This window comes from Gossypium hirsutum, chromosome D10 (assembly GCF_007990345.1).
Source record: "Gossypium hirsutum isolate 1008001.06 chromosome D10, Gossypium_hirsutum_v2.1, whole genome shotgun sequence".
In the NCBI taxonomy this organism is placed as follows: Eukaryota; Viridiplantae; Streptophyta; class Magnoliopsida; order Malvales; family Malvaceae; genus Gossypium; species Gossypium hirsutum.
This window is the reverse complement of record NC_053446.1, coordinates 49,469,866-49,491,202: the sequence shown is the minus strand read 5'-3', so window position 1 is coordinate 49,491,202 and position 21,337 is coordinate 49,469,866. Positions and strand designations below refer to the sequence as shown.

Here is a 21,337-nt window from a genome sequence, read left to right as displayed (position 1 = left end):
ATTAATTACCTAATTTTGAATCGAATTAAATGATAACTAAAATTCAAAAAATTAACTAACCTCCGATTGAAGTATATTCGGCTATTGACCGATTAACCAAATTAGATCGTTTGATCAATTAATTCGGCTTTAACCAAACTAAGAACACCCCTAATGATATCCCAGAATCATCAATGGGAAGACATTCATCGGTTTTAGCCCTATATTTCAACCGCAACAGCTAAAACGTCTAGCAGACAGGGTTTGGCAATAACCAAGAATTTAACACCCTGACACGATACTCTGTTAGTGGTTTTGATTTTACCTACGAGAGGCTAATGTTCTACGCAGGAACACTTATAGGGGTATGAAATCAAGTTCCACCGGTAGGCAATCCATAGGTGATTTTGGTTTTACCGACAACTATACGATAATGGATGATGAACTCCCTACAACCTCCACCAGCGAAGGGACATCTAACCTTGGACATGTTAGGGGCTGAGATGGAAGAGGGCACTAAATCTAATAACTATCCAATCCGAGAGCTCGGGCAGAATGGTTCGCAAACTGTATTATTTTCTGAACCATCCTCAATTCTAATTGAATCAAAAGATGGAGGTTCAGATGGTGAAAGTTTAGATGAAGCTTCTAAAGAAGATCTACGAACCTTCGACCTACATGCATAATGTGGACCTCTGAACAGAAGGGAGGTTAGAGTTTCCAAAACTCTCACACAGAATGGCAGACCATACGAGTTATTCATTAGATGTTGGTGATTTAAAAACGGGGAAGAAGTTTTCCTCTAAAGATGCTTTTGTTGTAGCAGTGAAGCGATATTACATAAAGAACAGGGTAAACATCTACGGTGTTAAATCTCAATTGGAGAAATTTGAGGCCAAATGCACATTTTGAGACAACAGATGTCCATGGAAAATCATGGCTTTTGTGAAGAAAAAGACAAGGTTGTGGACCATAAAGAAATATACTATTCTGCATACATGTGTTGTCACGAGTATTGCGTCAAGACCGTGTGATATTTGTGGTATTGAATTCCTATTTTTAACGTACTTATGTTACTGTAGGTATTACACAGGATCACCTGAAATTGGATTAGGAGACGACCGTGAACATAATTTTAGCTATGGTAAATGCAAGTCCTAGGATTATCGTGCCAGTTTTATTTACAAATATTCGTAGCCCGTACAATTACATGCCATCATATCGCAAGGCATGGGTCGCAAGACAGAAAGCCTTGGAGAAGATGCATAACAGGTGGGAATTGTCGTACAATGATTTGTGGCAGTGATGTGAAGTACTACATTGGTACGTACCTAGTTGCATATATGGACTACAAATAGAGCCTACGTACTACAACGATCATTTGGTCCATGGATGTCGAGTGTTCCATTGTTTCTTTTAGACTTTTAACTAATGTCGAGAAACATTTCGGTACTGTAAACCATTGGTACAAATCAACGACACCTTCTTTTACGAGAGATATCAAGATCGGTTATTCTTGGTCCTGGCACTGGATGGTAATAAAAAATCCTACCAATAGCTTTTGCAATAACACTAGGATAAAAAACATACAATTGAGATTTCTTCATGTCTAATTTGAGAAGGCATTTTGTCCCCCAACCCAATATACACGTTATCTCTGATAGAAGAACCAAAATACTGGTCGCAATTGAATGATAGGGAAGTCTTTGGGACCACACAGACCATATGTATTGTATAAGATATGTGGATGCGAACTACCACGGATGACAAGAATTTGAATCTCAATGTGCTCAAGTAATTAACATGGGTATGTATTCACCACTATTTCAATTGCCCGATATTGAAGGGTTTGCTAGATGTAGATATTAATGGATAAACCATTTACTTTCCTCAACTGGGTACGAGTTTGTCCAACATCGTTTTCATCAAATGTTGGAAAACTTGCACACCATCAATCGCAACAGTGCGAACAACCTGTGTTATTTCCAAAGCGAGTGGAAAAATATGAAGGGTGGTCATGTTTGGTGTGAGAAGATTATAAAAGAAATTAGACAGGCTATAGAATGAACTGTATGCATACAGTGTGTCACTCATGCCCCGAACCTATCGTTTTAGGTTACGAAGTTCGATAGACCCAACCAAGGTATTGCTAGTGGAGCGTACCATGTAAACTTAATACGACGGACCTACGACTGTGGAAGATTTGATGCACTTTATTTTCGATGTGCACATGTAATTACAACATTTTTCTTTATACGTTTGGATTGCATGAGCTATGTGGGCAAAGTGTACAAACTAGAGAACATGTATAACATATAGAAATATGAATTCCCATCGGTCGCAGATGAAAGTACGTGATTGCCAGTATTGAGCGCTCCTTTCAAGTTAGTACCAAATATTTCATTGAGTCACAAACTAAAAGGTCGACAAAATTCTACTCGGATACACAATAATATGGATATTTGGGAGATGACAAACCAACCGAGGTATTGTGGTTATTATAGAAATCCAAGGCATATAAGGCCATCATGTCCACATTTGGAGGATTTGAGGACAAGACCTTGTTAACCAAATTATTAATTGTTTACAAGAAATTTATTGATTTATTGATTCTTAATTTTTTGGAAATTTGTAAATATCAGTTTATTATAATTCATGCGCTGTACAGAACAATACAAGGGAAAACTTTGTTCCATTTTTATCGTAAAACTTGATCTCTGCACAAATTTTTAATATTCATATAAAATGACCGAATAAATCTTAACTTAACAATGGCAATGACAACATCAGTCAATTTTGATTCAAAAACAATATTTATTTCAAAACATTTCATATCCAATATTTGTGTCGTCGAACCGAATGTGTGCTACAATGGGATGGTCGTCGATTACGAGATAGGTTTCTTCTTCATAAAAGCTATGGTTCCAACTCCTCTTCTTCTTCTTTATTTGTAATTGAGTCCAGTGTGCTCTTTGGTTACTATCATGTCTCCTCCATTCTATGAATAAGTGGTTGTGAAGATGGTCCAACTTGTTAGAACAATGATCTCGGGGGTGTTTGCAAAACTATTTGTGTATAAGTGTATTGTGTCGCATACACTAGTGGCGAAAAAATATGGACTTGTTGTCTGTGCTGCAAACATACTCGAAAGATACGAAAGTGGCAGAAATGCCGAATGCATCGACATGTAATATGATTGGGCGGAGGTAGAAATAGGGAACTGTGGTGCAAAGAGTTATGCTTGTGTAAAAAAATAGGGTTAGTGAAAGAACTAGAATAAGTCGAGTTATACTCACTGAGGGGTGATGCGACCATCAGTGCCTCTTTTTGTATTGCTATCAATGATGGACTCACCTCAACAGCTGGTTTAGACCTTGGATTCCTAGGCAATCGTTGTGGTCTCCTCGTATGACGTTGCCTATCGCTCACCTCCTCCGATAGTAGATATGGCTTACCATGGTGTCTAAACCTAGCATGTACTTTGGATCATAGGCTAATTCCTGAGTGATAATGAGTTCACGATTTGGTATAAATTCATACTTATGGTTTTAAATGTTGATATGTTTCTTGTATAATTTAGGAAAATCTTCATCGGTTCTCCCCCGCAATTTGATATTATGTAGATCTTTCATGTCTTGGGGTGCCGACAAAATTGTTTGCCTAGACCTAAACTGCCGCATAACTTGATCAGATTTGTGCATCTCCACCATAGCATACACTACCAATGACACCTACACGTGCCATATGTTGGGATTCAATAAGAACTTAGATGAGATGCTTGAATTCTCGGACCGGAGTATGGTGTCCATTCAAACTATAGTACAATAATAATTGTAATTATATACTTACTATTAAGTTTTAAATCAATTACATCAATATTATATAATTGAAAATTTAAAAATACTAACCTTGACTTTCGATCGTTGATCTAAGATTAGTTGTATATCTTTGAGCTTATCCAATAGTCCCACGTAACTCAGGCCATTATTCCACCTATTCAAATAAGATGTTAAAAAAATTAAAAAATTTAAAAATTTTATCATGGTAACTATATTATCAAATGAATTTTACCTTATTATGAGTGAGAATGTATAAGCATAGTCAAATTGAGGATGTAAAAGAGGCAACCGATACCACACCCATGATTGCAGTAGTTATATACAACTATCGATTTTAATTTTGTGTGGTTTCATTACCGAAACATATCCCAATACAACGTCGCCAACATAACTGGCCCCCCATTGAGTCGACCCACTTCTCTAAAGTTCACGAGTTGTAGTAGCCACCTTAAATGGACAAGGTTTCACGATTTATCAGGCATTAGAAGACCCTTGATAATCCGAAGGATGTATGCCCAAGCGTGTTGTTCTCTTTCAAGTGGACTCGATCCCACATCAAGCTCGTTGAAATTTATTTTCAACCAATTCATATATATCTGAGCACCAAAAATCATGTCTGGAACCTTGCCTAACATTTGCTCGCACACAACTCTCTAATCGGTAGTGACAATTGACCTAGTCACTACCGATCCATCCACCGGTAACCCGATCTGTAACTACAAGTCCTCGAGTGTGATTGTACTCTCGCCGCGTAAAAGATACAATGTGTGTGTCTCGGGTCTCTATCTTTCCACCAACGCGCTAACAAGTGTAGGGTCCATTTACACCCGCTACCCATACGAGCCATGTATAAAAATCATGCATATCTCAAGTATGGTTCGATTAAAAATGATGGATGAGCAGATAGATTGAGAATATGTGTCACCAAAATCCAATCTTTCAGCTAATTATAACAAAGCATACAAAATCTTAAATTTCAATATAACAACTTAATAATTAAATTAAACTTTATTAAAAATAATAGAAATTTTTTCTTACCATTTGCAATTGAACGACCGAAATGTGGTTGCCATCTAAACAAATAAGAGAATTTGCCATTAAGAATTTCAATAAATACGAATAAAAATTGTAATACAAAATTAATTAAAAAACCTTAAAACAATTTTAATAAAAAATCAGAGTGAACTAAGAGAATTAAGTGAGAATTAAGAGAGAATTGAGAGTGAATTGAGAGGGAGAAGCGAATAAGAGAATTTTCCATTAAGAATTTCAATAAATACAAATAAAAATCGTAATACAAAATTAATTAAAAAAACCTTAAGAAAATTTTAATAAAAAATAAGAGTGATATGAGAGAATTGAGTGATAATTAAGAGAGAATTCAGAGAGAGTTGAGAGTGAATTGAGAGAGAGGAAAATTTGGGTTTTAAATAAGGAAAAGAAGATAATGTTGCCGGGGGGTAGGGAAAATGCATCTAGATGGATGAGCTTTGCTGACTGAGCAGGAAAGCGCATCCAGCTGGAAGCATTTTCTTACAAAATTTGTTGAAAACACGTCCAAGACTGAGAAGAAAAGCGCAACCAGCTGGAAGCGTTTTCTTACAAAATTTTCTGAAAACGCATCCAATTGGATGCGTTTTCACACACATATTCCAAAATCAGCTTGTTTCGGTGCATTTAACAAAATTGACCTAATCCGATAAATTTGGTTAAAAATAAACATTTATGGGTAATTCACCCAATCATATGGAAAAGAAATAATACATTATAATTTTTAGTATTGAATTATTAATAATTTAATATATTAAAGAATTAAATATAATATTTTAAATATAAGTTTAAAATTTATGCTATATTTTAGTTAATAATTTTTTTGAAGCGTAGTAAATAATTTATTTACTTATATATATTAATTAATATAAATTAAAATATTATTTTTACGTAAGGGTGAAATTGCCATTTTCATCTATTCCTTATGTATTTCATTCAATCGAACCAAACTATTGTTATACTTATTTTATTCCTTTACACATCTATTTCATTCGTACATAATAGCATTACATTTCAACTCTATTCTATTCCAATGAATCAAATAGGGATACCCGATTTGATTGGCAGTGCCAATGGGTAGGGATAGAAACGGGGCGGGCAAAAATCCAAGGCCCGACCCGAAACTTGATCAATCTATTTCGTCTCCGCCTAGATCTTGACTCCGATCAAATCAAACTAGACCTAAATTTAATTTAATTATTTTTTTTATTTTGAAGCAAAATGATTACATTTTTAATTGTTTTATTTTGAAGTAAATATAAGTATTAGTTTTAGTTTAGACTTAGAACTTATATATATCTATTTATTGAAAGGAAAAAGCTTAAAATATATTAGAGGTATTTTTGTAAATATCTTGAGGCCAAGCAAGGCGGATTTACCCCCAAAACTGATCTCAACCTAAGCCACATTGAACTTGATTTTTCAAAAAAAAAAATCTGACCTTAATAGATTGAGTGGGTCAAAGCCCGCCTGATTCTATTTTTTTGCCATCCCTACATAAAGACAAGATATCTTGCTCCAACACAAAATCATTCTAAGAGGTCATAGAAGAGAATGAATTAAGCCTATGGACCACATTAAAATAGTCAAATTCAAATATTATTCTCCACCCTTTTCCCTTGGCTTTAAGGCATGCAATCCTTATGGCCAAGGCTTCTGCCAATTCCATCGAAGTAACATCAACAATATCATTCCATACATCAATGATATTACCATCACTATATCAGAAAATTCTACCAATTCGAAACTTACTAGAAGGTGGATCAAAAGATGCATCAATGTTTGTTTTCACAGTCAAAAGATTAGGTGCTGTCCATATAGAAGCATGCAGTTGTGTGACTCATTGTGAAGCCGAATAAAGTATTTAAATATGAGAAATCGAACAAAGCATCATTCCAAACTTCAATAGGATATGGAGACGATTGCTCAAAATGAAACTGGTTCCTAGTTTTCTAAAGATGCCAACAAAGTAGGACACTAAAATTTTAGAGCAAAATGAATCTAACGAAGGGAATGAAATGGAGATACTTTTCCACCAATCTTTGAAGATTGAGAAACCTTCCTGTCTTGCTCTATAATTGAATCCGGATGCACCCCACACTGCTTGAGCAAAGGGACAAAAGAGTAGGTCTGTTTAATAGCCTTGAGTTTCTCCCCGCATTTTGGGAAACTTGAATATCCATGTAAAAAATGAAAGCATAAATTTTCCTTAGTTGCTAGAGCATTATAACACCGTTTCTATAAGAAAAGTTTCACTTTGGGTGCTACATTTAATTTCCAAAGAATTTTCCAACCCACTTCCTATTCATCACCACCAACATTAGAGGGATTAGAGGAAAAAAATATTCGTTTAGAGTCATCAAGTCATCGATATCCCAATATAACCAAATAGACCATAAATTGTAAAAAAATCCCCCACTAAAGAATCTTTAGTAGCCATCAGCCCAATAAGAATTTTCATAATGGCTTTGAATTGCACTTGTGAAAAGAATTCACGAACAACATCTTGTTTCCAAGCATAAAGTTCATGATCAATGATATATTTAATGAGGAGAGGCCCATCCCCTTAAAATGGGATAGGGGAGGTGATGCAAAATTTTTGGAGCTCAGACACTCATTTATCATGCCAAATGTAATGCCCTCAACGCAATTTGATTTTTCCGATCCAAATATCAGGCGTTATGCTCTAGTACGGATGTAACTTAATCCTTTACTTATTTGTTTTTATATAAGTTCTATCTATGAGTATGATAAAGATTTAGACTTCAATTTAAAGTTTCTTATGAGTGTAAAATGTATGATTTTAGATACAATTCACGATAATAAAATTGTCGTATTAACTACTTTTATTCTGTAATAACCCGTTTTTCGTGAAATCAGAATAGTAGTTTTGGGACCACAAATTAGATGAGTAAATTATTATGTTAATGTTTATGGAATGTTAGTAGGGTCGAATAAAAATTTCGTTAAGAAAATTTGACGTTTGTATGCTTAATTAAGTAAAAAGGACTAAATCATAAAAAGTACAAAAGTGTAGTTGAAGTAGCTAAAGGTGTTAAATAGCTATGAAACTTTAAAACGAAAGAACTTATATGTTAATTAGATCATTCGCGACGTTAGTGGATGTATATGGCTATGTATTAATGAAATTTTGGTGTTAAATAAAGATTAAATTTGTAAATTAATAAATTAACTTAAAACAAAAATAATGTAAAACAAGGTATCATCTTTCTTAAGACTTTTCTTCACCAAAAATAAAGAAAAAAACCTCCATTTTAGCACCTTGAGGATTCAACTAGCAATGTTCTTGCATGCGATCATTTTTTAGGTTAGTTTTTAATGATTTTTATGTTTTCAGAATTGTTGTAGCTTAATCTAGCTAGCTTGGGGGTCAATTTGCAAAATTGTTAAAAATTGAGGATTTTTCCATGGATGTTCTTGCATGATTTTTGATGTTTGATGGAACATTATGAGTTCTTGTTGTTAAATAAACAAGTTTTGTAAATAGATTTTTGGTGAAATTATCATTTAGGGACTTATTTGTAAAAAATGATAAAACTTTATGTTAAATTCATGAAATGATGATTTGTATGAGTTGGTAGATATCCTTAGTGAATTTGGCTTGCATGATTTGAGGATGAAATTGCTTAAATTAGAATTTTTGAGCTTAATGACTAAATTTTAAAGAAGTTAAAATGTTAGAGGCAAAATTGTAATTTTACAAAAATATGAATTTTCGAATGAATTGAATAGTATAAGTATTAAATGGATTGATTTTTCCTATTTAGATCAAGATAGACCTTGTACGGATCATGATTAAATAACGTTTTAATGTTATATTGATCAATATATTCATTTATATTTTCCATGAATTAAATGGGGGAAATCCAACGATGTTACGATGAATATCGAGCCCCGTTTGAGCCTTAGGAATACGTAGGATTCAAATGACATGTCATTAGGGTTTTCATGTATCGGGTGTTGGTCTTGAATGTCCTACTGATGGCTGAGGTCTTGCTTTTGTTGTGAATACTCTATAGCTTGTGTCAGCAGCATCGTGTAGCTTACATTCCGATCTATAGCTTGTGTGAGCAGACCCATTTCTCAGCTCGTGTGAGCAACGATGTAAAGGAAAAGGAAATGTTACGACTATATGTTTAGCATATTTTGTGTGAGCTTTCCTGCGTATCCGATGTTATTCTAAATGGTTCAACGGGCATGGAAAGGAAAGGAACGGTAAGTGTTCAAATGACTTATGTCATGAATCTATGAAAAGGATTAAAAATGAAATGTTCAATGAAAGTATACTTATGTTCATGAAATTGATTATTTCAAATGAAGTTGTTCATGTATAATGACTTACCTTATGTTGATTCATGTGAATTATGAGTTGATTCACTAACATGTGTTGTGGATGATGCTTAGGCTTGTGGCAAGCTTATGGTTGGATTGTATCATGTTTAATTTTAAGTTTATGTATTGAAATGGTAAGTTATTTTCATGTTTTATAAACTTACTAAGCATTATATGCTTACGTAGTTTTCTTTCCTATGTTTTATAGATAATTGCAGGCTCGATCGGTTTGAAAGCTTGTCAGAGATCTATCACACTATCCAGCAATTATATCGTCAGTTGTTGATGTTTTGACCAAGGTTATAATGACATGTATACGTGGACTTGTGTTTGAATGTTAGTTGATAAATTTGGCATGTATATGTCATTTTGGTTGATGTACTTTTGGTGCTTTTGATGCCTTGTTGGTATGTGTTAATATGGCTAAGTTATGATACATGAAAGGTATGAATCAAATGGTAAGTTATGTGAAATGCTAATGGTTATATTTGAGGTATGGTTTGGTAAAAGTTGAGTAATGTGTAATGGTAGAAATGTGATCAAGTATATGCATGATTGGTAAGTTTGTACATTTTCTTTTATGGTGCCTTGTATGACATATTGGTTATATGATAATGGTCTATTGAATTGGTCATTTTTTTGTATGTTTTGGTAAGATTTTGAACCTTTGAAGTTGTGTTCAAATTTTGTTTAGGTAGAAGCTTGAAATGGTGATGGAAGTGACTTGATTTTGGCAAATTTCATGTACACATGGCCTGAGACACGGGTATGTGGCTCAGCCGTGTGCGATACATGGCCATGGGACACTACCATGTGTCCCCTATAGGTTTTACGGTTTGCAAGTTAGACAGTTACACAGCCTAGCACACGGCCTAACACACGGGGTTGTGGCTTCGCCGTGTGACCCAACTTCAAAAGTTACACGGGCACAGAAACGGGCTAGGACACGACCGTGTGTCCTTACTTCGATTATTACACGGCCTGAGACACGGGCGTGTGTCTCAGCCGTGTGAGTCACATGACCTGGCCATACGGTCGTGCGACCCCTGCAGTTCAAATTTTATAACTTTTTCATGAAATTCCTGATTGATTCCAATTTAGTCCCAAATTGTTTCTAAAGTGTTTTTAAGGCCTCGAAGGCTCGATTAATGGACGATATGCATGTAAATGAGTCATTATGCTATGATATTGTTGATGTATGATATGTATGTTTTGAAGTTATGTTTTTATGATAATACTTCGTAACCCTAATTTGGCGACGGATACGGGTTAAGGGTATTACATTTAGTGGTATCAGAGCTACAGTTTAGTCAGTTCTCGGACTGAACGTAGCATGTACGAGTTTAGAAATACATGCCATTATATAACTTGTGATAGTGTGATAATTCCTGATTCGATTTGAACTATGTTTTCATATAGATATAATGTCATCTAACCAAGCCGATTTCGATGAGGTTGAAACTAACACACAAGCCTTCGTTCACGGAGCAACATCAAGTGGTAGTAGGCACATGCCATTATAAACAAAATTAAACACCCGAAACTACTGATAGAACCGATGGATAGTGTGATATAGCTCTGAAAAGCTTCCAACCCGAACAATCTTCCGATGCACTAAAAGACATGGAAAATAACACAGAGTTAGCATGTAAGCTTAGTAAGGTCATATAATATAAAACACAACTTACCAATAGATACATATTAGGTAAGATAAACATGGCACAATCCAACTATACTTGGCCAAAGCTTAATCATGTACACCACACATGTTAGCTATATTAAACATATAATAAGACATTTAGAACATGGGTGAACACAACATTTACTCATGTAGCATATACATATATCATCCATTTTTGCTTTCAATATACCAATTGATAACATTTCAATGTAATTCACACGTGTCCCTATAATAATCTGCATCGAACTCTTACCATTTCGTTTCAGAATAATGCTCGTTGAACCATTTAGAATACCGTTGGGTACCCAAGATAGCTCATACATAGTGTGCTAACTCATATAACTGTAATATATCAAATCCTATACATGTATGCTCACACGAGTTGTGAATAAGAATGCTCACACGAGGTGTGGGTCGAAACGTAGCTATATGATGCTGGTCACACAAGCTGTGGAGTATTCGCAACACATGTTGGACCTCAACCATCGGTAATTGCCGTACGCTGTTGGATATGCAATCGTGTATACTTATGACAATTCACAACTCGTACATAATTCAATGTAAAACATATAAACACAATTTACTCACACTAACTTACCTCGACGAGTATACGTAGATACAGAGGCGATTAATCTGAAACTTTCTCTTAGCCTCGATCTAAAGCCATACGAGGTTTATCTTAATCTAAACGGATAAATTTAACTAAATTCAATATGTAATTTATTAAATTTAACCCAAGTCATATTTTAGAAAATTATCATTTCCCCTATACTTTTAATTTGTTTGCAATTTAGTCCTTAGCTCATAAAAATAGAAATTTATGCAATTTCACCACAACCCATTATAGCCAAATATCAATTAGGTCCCTCGAAAGTCATATATTTCATTTATTTCACAATTTTACTATGTAAAAAATTTTATCTTTCAATCTAGTCCCTATTTGATAATTTCATCCAAAACCTCTCAATAAAAGTTGTTTATCTAACAACAGCCATCCAATTTCTTCTATCAAACATAAAAAAACAACCTATATTCATTCATGGCAAAACCCTAATAGTTTAATAGTTTCACAAATTAGTCCATGGGCTAGCTAGATTAAGCTACAACGATCACGAAAACATAGAAATAATTAAAAACGAGACAAAATATCTTACCAATCAAGCAAAATAAGTCTGGCCGAACTGTAACACCCCAAACCCACCTAGGAGTTATGGCCGAATCTAGTAGTGTCACATTGACGTGTTTAGCGAAAATTGAACTCGTCGGTAAAAATTCGTTTCTAGGTTTAAAAACCCCTTTATTATTATTTTACTAATCATCTAGTAAAAAAACGTTTACCTTGTTATCTACTATTGTTATAAAAGGTTGATCTAAAATCGCGAAAGCTTTTGAAAACTCTAATGTTTAAATTTCGTGTCTTGAAAAGAGTAATTATTTTGAAAATTCGTCTTTTGCTAAATTAGTAGTTTAAAATAAGTAACCAAAAGCCGAACTAAAAATTTAAACAAACATAAATGGCCTTATTATGTAAACAAAACCCAACACAAACTTTAATTTTAAATAAAAGCAAGTGTAGCACAGCTGTAGTTGTGTGGCCACCTCTGAGTCCCTCGCAGCACCAACCCGCCTACAACTGGAGATTACCTGTACAGTTAAACAGAGGGTTGAGTTTACGAAAACTCAGTGTGTAATCCCCTAACAAGCAAACAATCAATTAAAGGGTGGATAAATGCAGTTTGGGCCCGAGCCCATTACATTAACAAATCAGTTCAGTGTGGGCCTAAGCCCTTTCTCGTAACAGTAAACGATTAGGCTTGAGCCCATCACAGAGCCAGTAATATTATTAGTGGGGCCTTGACCCATAACAGTAACAAATATTAGTCATGCAGGGAATAATATGTAATATCATTAATCGATGTAGTAACAGTACAAAATCATTAATCATTGCAGATATGCAGTTAGAAATCCTACCCAATCCAGCCTCTACACATAACTCTGTCACGCCAATCACATCATGTGGGGATAAAATCGACCTACCCAGCCAGATACACCAAGATTAGCACTGGTTGTAGCACTAAACAGTATTGCAGCAAAGCTGCAAGTAAAATAAATGACATATAGCAGTACGGTACACTTCCTCCAAATATAACAACCCATCCCCATGCAATATATTGTGGCAGACACACCAAGATTAGCATTAGTTGCAGCACTAAACAGTATTACGACAAAACTTCAAGTAAAATAAATGACATATCATACGTGTATGCAAAATGTCATGCTCAATTATAGTCATACATATCATAGAGCAAATCAGTCATACATAACATAAAGCCATAACAGTCATTTTACCATATGGGGGTATTTCGATCATTCTACCCTATGGGGGTATTTCGGCCATTCTACTCTATGGGGGTATTTCGATCATTCTACCCTATGGGGGTATTTCAGTCATTTTACCCTATGGGGGTATTTCGATCATTTTACCCTATGAGGGTATTTCGGTCATTTTACCCTATGAGGGTATTTCAGTCATTTTACCCTATGGGGGTATTTCGATCATTCTACCCTACGGGGGTATTTTGGCCATTCTACCCTTTAAGGGTATTTCGGTCATTCTACCTTATGGGGGTATTTCGATCATTTTACCCTATGAAGGTATTTTGGTCATAACAGTGTAAATGGGCCTTTACTCGGCCCAAGTGGGCCCACACGCTCGTGCGGCCCGTTCAACCTAGATTTTGCCACGGTTATGAGATCTACACAACCCAGTCCAGAATTTGCCACAAATCGTGGATTTCATCCGTGAGGGCCCACAAGCCCATTGAGCCCACACGGCCTATTTCGGCCCAACGTGGCCCATTACGGCCTCTACAGTTTGTCACCTATGATTCGCAGGTTTAGCTTTCCACATGAGTGATCGCACACTTGTGTGGTCTATACGCCGTATTTCAGCTTTTCAGCTTTTGCCGTTCTACAGTTACAGTGGGGTGGTTACACACCTGATGCGATTTGCGGATACTCTTTGTTCCGAACACTCTTATTCAAAAAATCAATGATCATCGCACCCTTGGTTCCCAGGCAATGTGCCAATCAACCTCGACCACCACTAGTTAGGAATTGAAGCAATGCAGGTTGGAGAAAGTGACGAAAACCTTGAAAACCTTGCCGATCTCCCATCGAGAACAAGGAACAAATGAGATGATATACATCTATCCACAACAACAACCTCCTCAAATCCCAATATTCTCTCCTCAAATCTCTCCAAATATCCCTCCTCAATTCTCTCTATGACCAGTTCAAACTCCATTTAGTAGTATTTCAATCCAACTCTACCACCTATACGAGTTAGGCAGCAAAAGAAATGATGTGCCACCACTCGAACCTTAGACCCCATGTACACTCCACACGCCCCTTACCACTAGACCAACAACTCCTTTGTATCATATTTTAACCACAATAATTTAAGAACCTACTATCTAGATCCAAGGATTTTATTCACTTAAAATAAAATTTTTGCATAAGACAAGGCTTGAACCCTTGACTTCTCAGACACTTCCAAACACTCCTAAATCACTTAACCACTGAAGCAGACATTCATTTATGTCACTTCCTTGCACAACTAAATAGTTGCAGTCTCCTAACTGTTCTCTTGTTCAAAACCTATTTCTTCTAGGCCCAAAATTCGGGGTGTTACACGAACCCTAGCTATGGTTTTTCCATGTTAGAATCGGTTGAAGTGTTTTTGTGAAGAAAATGGACATATAATTCTTATGTTATTTTATCATTATTAATTATTTTACCTTTATAACCTTATAAAATATTACTAATTTCAAAAATACCATGACAACACATTCCACTATCATCATTTATGGTCTAATTACCATATAATGACTTAAAATTTAAAGTTCTATAGCTATTTAATACTTTTAGCTACTAGAACTCAACTTATGCACTTTACGCAATTTAGTTATTTTTATCAAATTGAGCATTTAAACAGTAATATGGTACTACTATCATGTTGTAGGCAATAAAATAATAAAATAAATTTTTTGACTTCGAATTTGTGGTCCCAAAATCACTGTTCCAATTTCACTAAAAGTGGGCTGTTACAACATTAGAAGAACTCGCAGGGAAATTCCTACAAAAGTTCTTCCCTAACAGATGTGAAGCAGGTGCAATCTGGGTGTACCAATTCAACAAGAACATTGACTAAACTTGAAGATCAGATGAGCCAATTGATGAGCATGATAGGGGGTATAAAAAGGCAAATTGGCATAAGTATTCCAAGTAATACAAAAAATAATCATCGTAGAGAAGGGAAGGAGCACGTGAAAGCAATAGTACTCCGGTCGGGTAAAGTATTGAGTAGCCCAGAAAACCCATCTCCGGAGGTAAATATGAAGAATACTGATGATCTTAAAGAAAGACCCTTAGAAGTTGAAAATGAACTAGAGTCAGAGGAAGTAGTTGCACTGACAGTTCAGCCAAAGATAGAAACAACTAAAAATTCTACCGTTGCAAAAATATTGTTCCCTTCAAGACTAAAAGAGAAGCAAAAACAAGATGAAGACGAGTTTATAAGCTTTCTAAACTTGTTCAAAATGTTAAATGTTAACTTGCCTTTGATTGAATTAATTAAGATAGGGGGCATTCATTTTACTAGAGCTCTATGTAACCTAGGAACTAGTATACTTTTTGAAAGTACACCTTTTAAAGAAAAGTTACCTGTACGACAAGAATCCTCTATAGAAATACCACTTCAGCACTTGCCCTAAATTATTCCATAGACCCTTCTATATAAACTTGAACATTTTACATAGATGGGTCCTCTATTGAAGAAAGAGTAGGAGCAAAAAGTCCAACACTTGAAAGTATTCATCAATCACAACTCGTAACAAGCAAACTTGATAGCGAATACGATGATAGGGATCCTACAATGGTTGAATAGCACAAAACTCTATGGTGTTAGTTACAACACTTCCCTCTAGTTACTTGACAAAAAGAACCGTGAAAAAGATAAAGGCAAAGTTGATATGCTCTCAAAGATTGCTCACATTGTGAAAGTGGGGTATCGATGAAAGCTGTTGATTGAACAAGTTTGTAAGTCAAGCTACAAATGCTTACCCTCCATCAATATTGTTAGTTTCATAGATTGTTGGATGAAACCAATCATCGGATTTCTAAAACACACATGCAAGAAAAAGAATCAAGAAAAATCCTTGAAAATAGAACAAAATTCTATAATATATGTGTTTATTGATGGAATCCTTTACAATAAGTCATTTTCCTAGCCTCTGCTACTCTATCTCTAGAAGAAGAAGTGTGTGTCCTTAGAGAAATCCATAGGGGAGTCTACGAAAACCATTTGGAGGGCAGAGCTTAAGCTTAAAAAACCTAGTGGTAGGGGAACTTTTGGCCTTTAATAAAAGTCATCACTTCTAATCTGGTTAAAAGATGCGAGCGATGTTAGAAATTTTACAAGTTACCAAGACAACTAGTTGAGATGTTAAAAAATATCTTCAATCTGTAGCCTTACATGTCTTGGGGTTTAAAATGTTGAGTCTATTTCTATTGGTCACAAGGAAGCACAATTTCTTATTGTTTCTTGTTATTATTTTATGAAATTTGTAAAAGTAGAACCCATTACAATCATCACTACAAGTTTTGTAGAAAGTTTTCTCTTAAAAAATGTGCTATGTGGATTTGGAATAGACAGACAGTTAAATTTAGCACTCAATATTTACATTTTTTTCAATTTGGCCCTTTTTCTTTATTATTATTATTATTATCTCAATTTGACTTTTAGCATTTCAAATAGTTCAACTCTATTGGCCTAACAACTCTTCTGGCTATCTATATGTACTTCAATCTAAGAAGACACTATTTATCTCACATCAAAAAATAATTCAAAATTATAAAAATAATTCAAAATTAAAAACTACATAAGTTCATAAAAATTCAAAAAATAATTAGCATAAAGTATGCGTTGATTGCCACCCGAGCTATCATGCTTAAAATTTTAACATTTTAGTCACTATTTTTGTTAACAAACAACAATTCTACTCTTTTTAAGAGGTTGGTATAATTTAACTATTTTTAGAAGGTTGAGGGTCAAATTTAGCTCAAAAATAATAATAATGAAGGTTCATGTATGATTTTGTAATTTATCCTAAATCAATATACTGTTTTAATAAGTTTATTGTATAATTTTTAAATTATTTATATATTCATATAATTTTATACAGGCTTTTAAAGTCTAATCTGAACTCAAAACTCCAACTCATTTAATCTAAATCCAAATAGGACATAACTTGATTTGACACTAAAAGGTCAACAATGCAAATTGACCTAAACTTGAAATGACTTAAAAAGTAACCCCAATTATTTAAATTAAAAAAAATCTAACCTTAGCTCTCAAAATGAAATGAAATAAAAAATTTTTGCAACGTGAATTAATCAATCCAAATTAACCTAACTAAAACAAATGTGACATGTTCAATACTATCTAATTTTTTTTATCATATTTTTAAAATTTATACAAGTTTTTAGTATATATTTTTCAACCTTCAAACATAAAAAAAACATAACACAAATATATGATTGAAAAAACACATGAGTACCGTAAAATGAATTACTAAAATGTATTAATTCCAATCTATATAAATTTATATTATGTTAAATAGAAAAATAATATGAATACCAACCAAACATACATCAAACATATAGTTTTGATCCCCATAGAATAAAAAAAAGTCACAACAAATCTAGTTTTTCCATTCCTTAATTATCCCTCATTAGTTTTAATCCCTTCATTCACTTGTCTAAAAAATAATAAAACATCTTCCTAGATTGCTTTATAGCATGCATTAAAGATAGCTTTTATGTATTGTTATAGGAACTCTAATTCTCAAAATTAGCAAATAAGATCTAATCTAACTTATGAACTTAAAATTTTCTTCATTAAAGTAATTAAGATTGAATCATAGAAAAATTTAAAAGATAAAAGAAAAAAAATCAAAATTAGGAGAATAACATAAAAACTCTAAATTCAAATAATAAACATGATGTTTTAATCCTAAAAATTGAAAATCATATATGTGCTTTAGTTCAAGAGAAAAGACTGTGATTTGTGACAAAAGTTCAACAAACACAACACTATCCTAACATGAAATGATAGAATACTTTTGTATCAAAGACCAAAATTGAAGCAAATTGATAAATCAAATTAAATCTTATTTTTCCCAAGGGAAAACAACATTAAACCAAAGGTCACTGTTGGGATTGATGTTGTCACAAAACTGGAACATCATCTCATCGACTCCCACATGAGTTTGAGGGTTGTTGTTATTGCTCACCATTTCCATGATCCATTGTTGCCTCTGTGTTGGATCCATGTTGTTCACATCTGGTTGCACAATGTCCTCTGTACTTGTCCTCAAAATCACTTTAGGGGTTACCATCGTCATAGGTGGTAGTGCAACAATGGATGAAGACGAGGATGATGACACCTCTTGAGGATTAAGGGGTGCCTTAGCAAGTGCAACTATACTCTTGTCAATATCACTTTTTTTTTATCGAGAAACAAGTTGATATCACTCAAGGCCCCAAAGTTCAAACCATGGATTACCCCTTTGCCACAAATGTTATTGAAAATGACCTGGGTTATCTCCTTTTCCCAGTTTTCCTTACAATGGTTTTTTAGTTGCTCAGCTACTTTGGTGATCTTTTGGGAGAGGAAAGTCTTTTGGTCCAACATATTCTTGCTTTTCTCCATCTCAGGGATCATTTCGAGCTTGGAAAGAAGTTGTTGGAATCCAATAGGGAAAGGCCAAACCTCGGGTTGGGACTTATAAGGACTGTACATGATAGCACAAGTGTCAACCCCACAAAGGGTACTCATTTCACTCATTTTTTTGTCAAACCCTTCATTCTGTTCTTGTAGGTGGCTTTCCTTGCTGAATCGTTGGTGATATAAGCAACCTTAACCTTCTTCCTCGTCATGGCTTTCAGATCAAAAGGGGATATGGGAATGGTTTCTTTTTCCTTTTCTTATGTATTTCTTTCCCAAACAAAAAAAATGAATGCTTTATATAGAGGTGAAGAGAGTGAAAATCTTCTCAAATTAAATGACAATAATAGCCAATAATTTTAGTATATAAATGGGTTAGGGTTTATTTTTTTTATTTTGTCAGTGATTAAATTTTCATGTAAATATATATATTTTAGTCATAAAATGGGGTCATATGTATTACAAAAAAATTATTACTTATTTATATGAATCTTATAATATCGAATAATTTGGTTAGTTATAAAATGATAAAAATGACTTTTATCATTTATTTATACAAATAATAATTATTATATATACATGTATATATGAAATGACAAATATATAATGTGTATATAAGATTAGCTAAGGGAGATCTTGATGTCAACCTCAAATTGTAAAAGATAAAATAAAATGCAATTGTTGACGCTGTAATTATATAATATCAAATAATAAAACGATTAAAAAAGTGACTTTCATTATCATGAATATATACAAATCATGCAATATAAAAAATATGGTGCTAGTCCTTGTACAAAAAAAATCATAATTAGTTTGTGCACTTATAAAGTCAAAAATTAATTCCAACTTTATTATTTAAAAATATTAGTCCAATAATTAAAATCGTAAGTATTTTCCATAAATGATTATCAATTTGGCAAGTTGATTAAGTTGTCCTCTTGTGACGTGGTATATGATTGACGGAAAATAGCCATGTTAAGTTGAAAACTTTTAACGGAAACTACCAACAATGATAATGATAGGACTAGGATTTTTAAATTGAAAAAGTAAAAGGATTGAATTTTTAGCTTTTAAAGTACGAGGGCTAAAACTTAAATTTGATAGAAGTAGAGGGACTAATAACATATTTTATCCATATTTTAAGAAGAATCATTAATATTTTATATATTAATTTATAAATGGCAATGCTAGATAAATATAACACATGCATAAATATAAAAGGCAAGTGTTCACACATACCATACATGCATTTACACCATGGCAATGTTTAGTTATTAATGGTAATAAAGTATATAAAAACAAAAGAAATTATTTTTCAAAACAAAAATTATTTTGGAAAATCTAAAAAAAGGAAAAAAAATAACATTATAATACATAAATAGTATGTAGTAGTCATATAATTACCATGTTAGAGTTTTTGGTATTTAAGTAGTGTAAATTCTTAACTAAGAATTGTAATAATGTGTTGTATTTTTTTTCTTACAAATTTTGTAAATAATTGAATGTTATGACAAAAAAAAAACAGAGAGATGATAAGTATGCCAACTAGACTAACTATAGAAGCTTTCTTTGCTATCTGAATAGCCAAATTGTGTAAACCGTGAGCCAACGGTTGGTCGAAAAGAGATGTCGCAATCATTTATCTTCTGCTAATGTTGCACCACGAAGAAGCTCAAATCTCCAATTAAATTCAATCCCTAACACTAACATTCATCAACCTTGCATACTTGCAATTATCGAGATGGAAGCACTGGGTTGATCTATAGATCCATTTTTACGTGGTATATGTTGGTCGATTTGTTTATTATTAGCTTCCACTATATTTGCAACTAAACAATTGGTTTCAGTGTTTTTATAATTGTCTCTCAGTACCCTGTAATTCTTGTACCTTAATGTTTCGTTGGGTCCAATTAGAAATACCGGGCATATTGGAATAATTCCATTTAGAGGATATGTTACAATCAATCCAAACAACCCAAGCTAGAGTTGTAATCGAGCGAAGCCGAGCTTGAATATTGTCAACCTTGAGCTCAAATTTCTAATTTTCAGCTCGAAACTTAGCTCGAGCTCAATTGAGCATCTATTTTTAAGCTTGAGTTTCACTCTAGATATAATTGAGCTACTGGAGGTCGAGTTCGATTAAACTCGTTCACCAATTTTTTTGCTCAAGCTCAAGCTTATTGAAATGATTAAGTTTAGGGTTAATAATATATATTAAGGCTAATATCATGATTTAATTATATAAAAAATATGAAAAACTCGATAAGGCTCGCGAGCCATTCGAGTCAAGTATTACTAAACATGCAAACAACCTTCTTACTCAACATAAAAAAATGTCTACTTCAACTAAGCCTACTATCATCATTAAACCATTCCATATGTTGTATTAACATGTATTCACCAAGCAACTAAAGAATACAATACTAATGTCAATATCAAGTATCAAAATTAACCTCATCCAAAGTCCAAAAACAAGTTCAGTAACTCAAAAGCCTAATCCAAAAATCGTAATAATAATGTAACTATAACCCATACTTCCTTTACTCATAATGTTCAAAGAATAAAAGCCACCTACTCAAAACTATTACCTTGCTACGATCACTTCCTTGACCGCTCCACTCACATAAAAAAAGCTACTTATCTACA

General features: G+C 33.7%; 1 protein-coding gene across 1 annotated transcript; it reads right to left on the bottom strand.

Moving 5' to 3' along the window:
* Positions 1–18,134: 18,134 nt before the first annotated feature.
* On the bottom strand, positions 18,135–18,811 carry LOC107915610 (MADS-box transcription factor PHERES 2). Its single transcript, XM_016844750.1, has 2 exons — positions 18,560–18,811; positions 18,135–18,452 (listed from the first exon to the last, which is right to left on the bottom strand). The coding sequence occupies exons 1-2, from the start codon at positions 18,809–18,811 to the stop codon at positions 18,135–18,137; spliced, it is 570 nt and encodes a 189-aa protein (XP_016700239.1).
* Between the last annotated feature and the right edge of the window lie 2,526 nt (positions 18,812–21,337).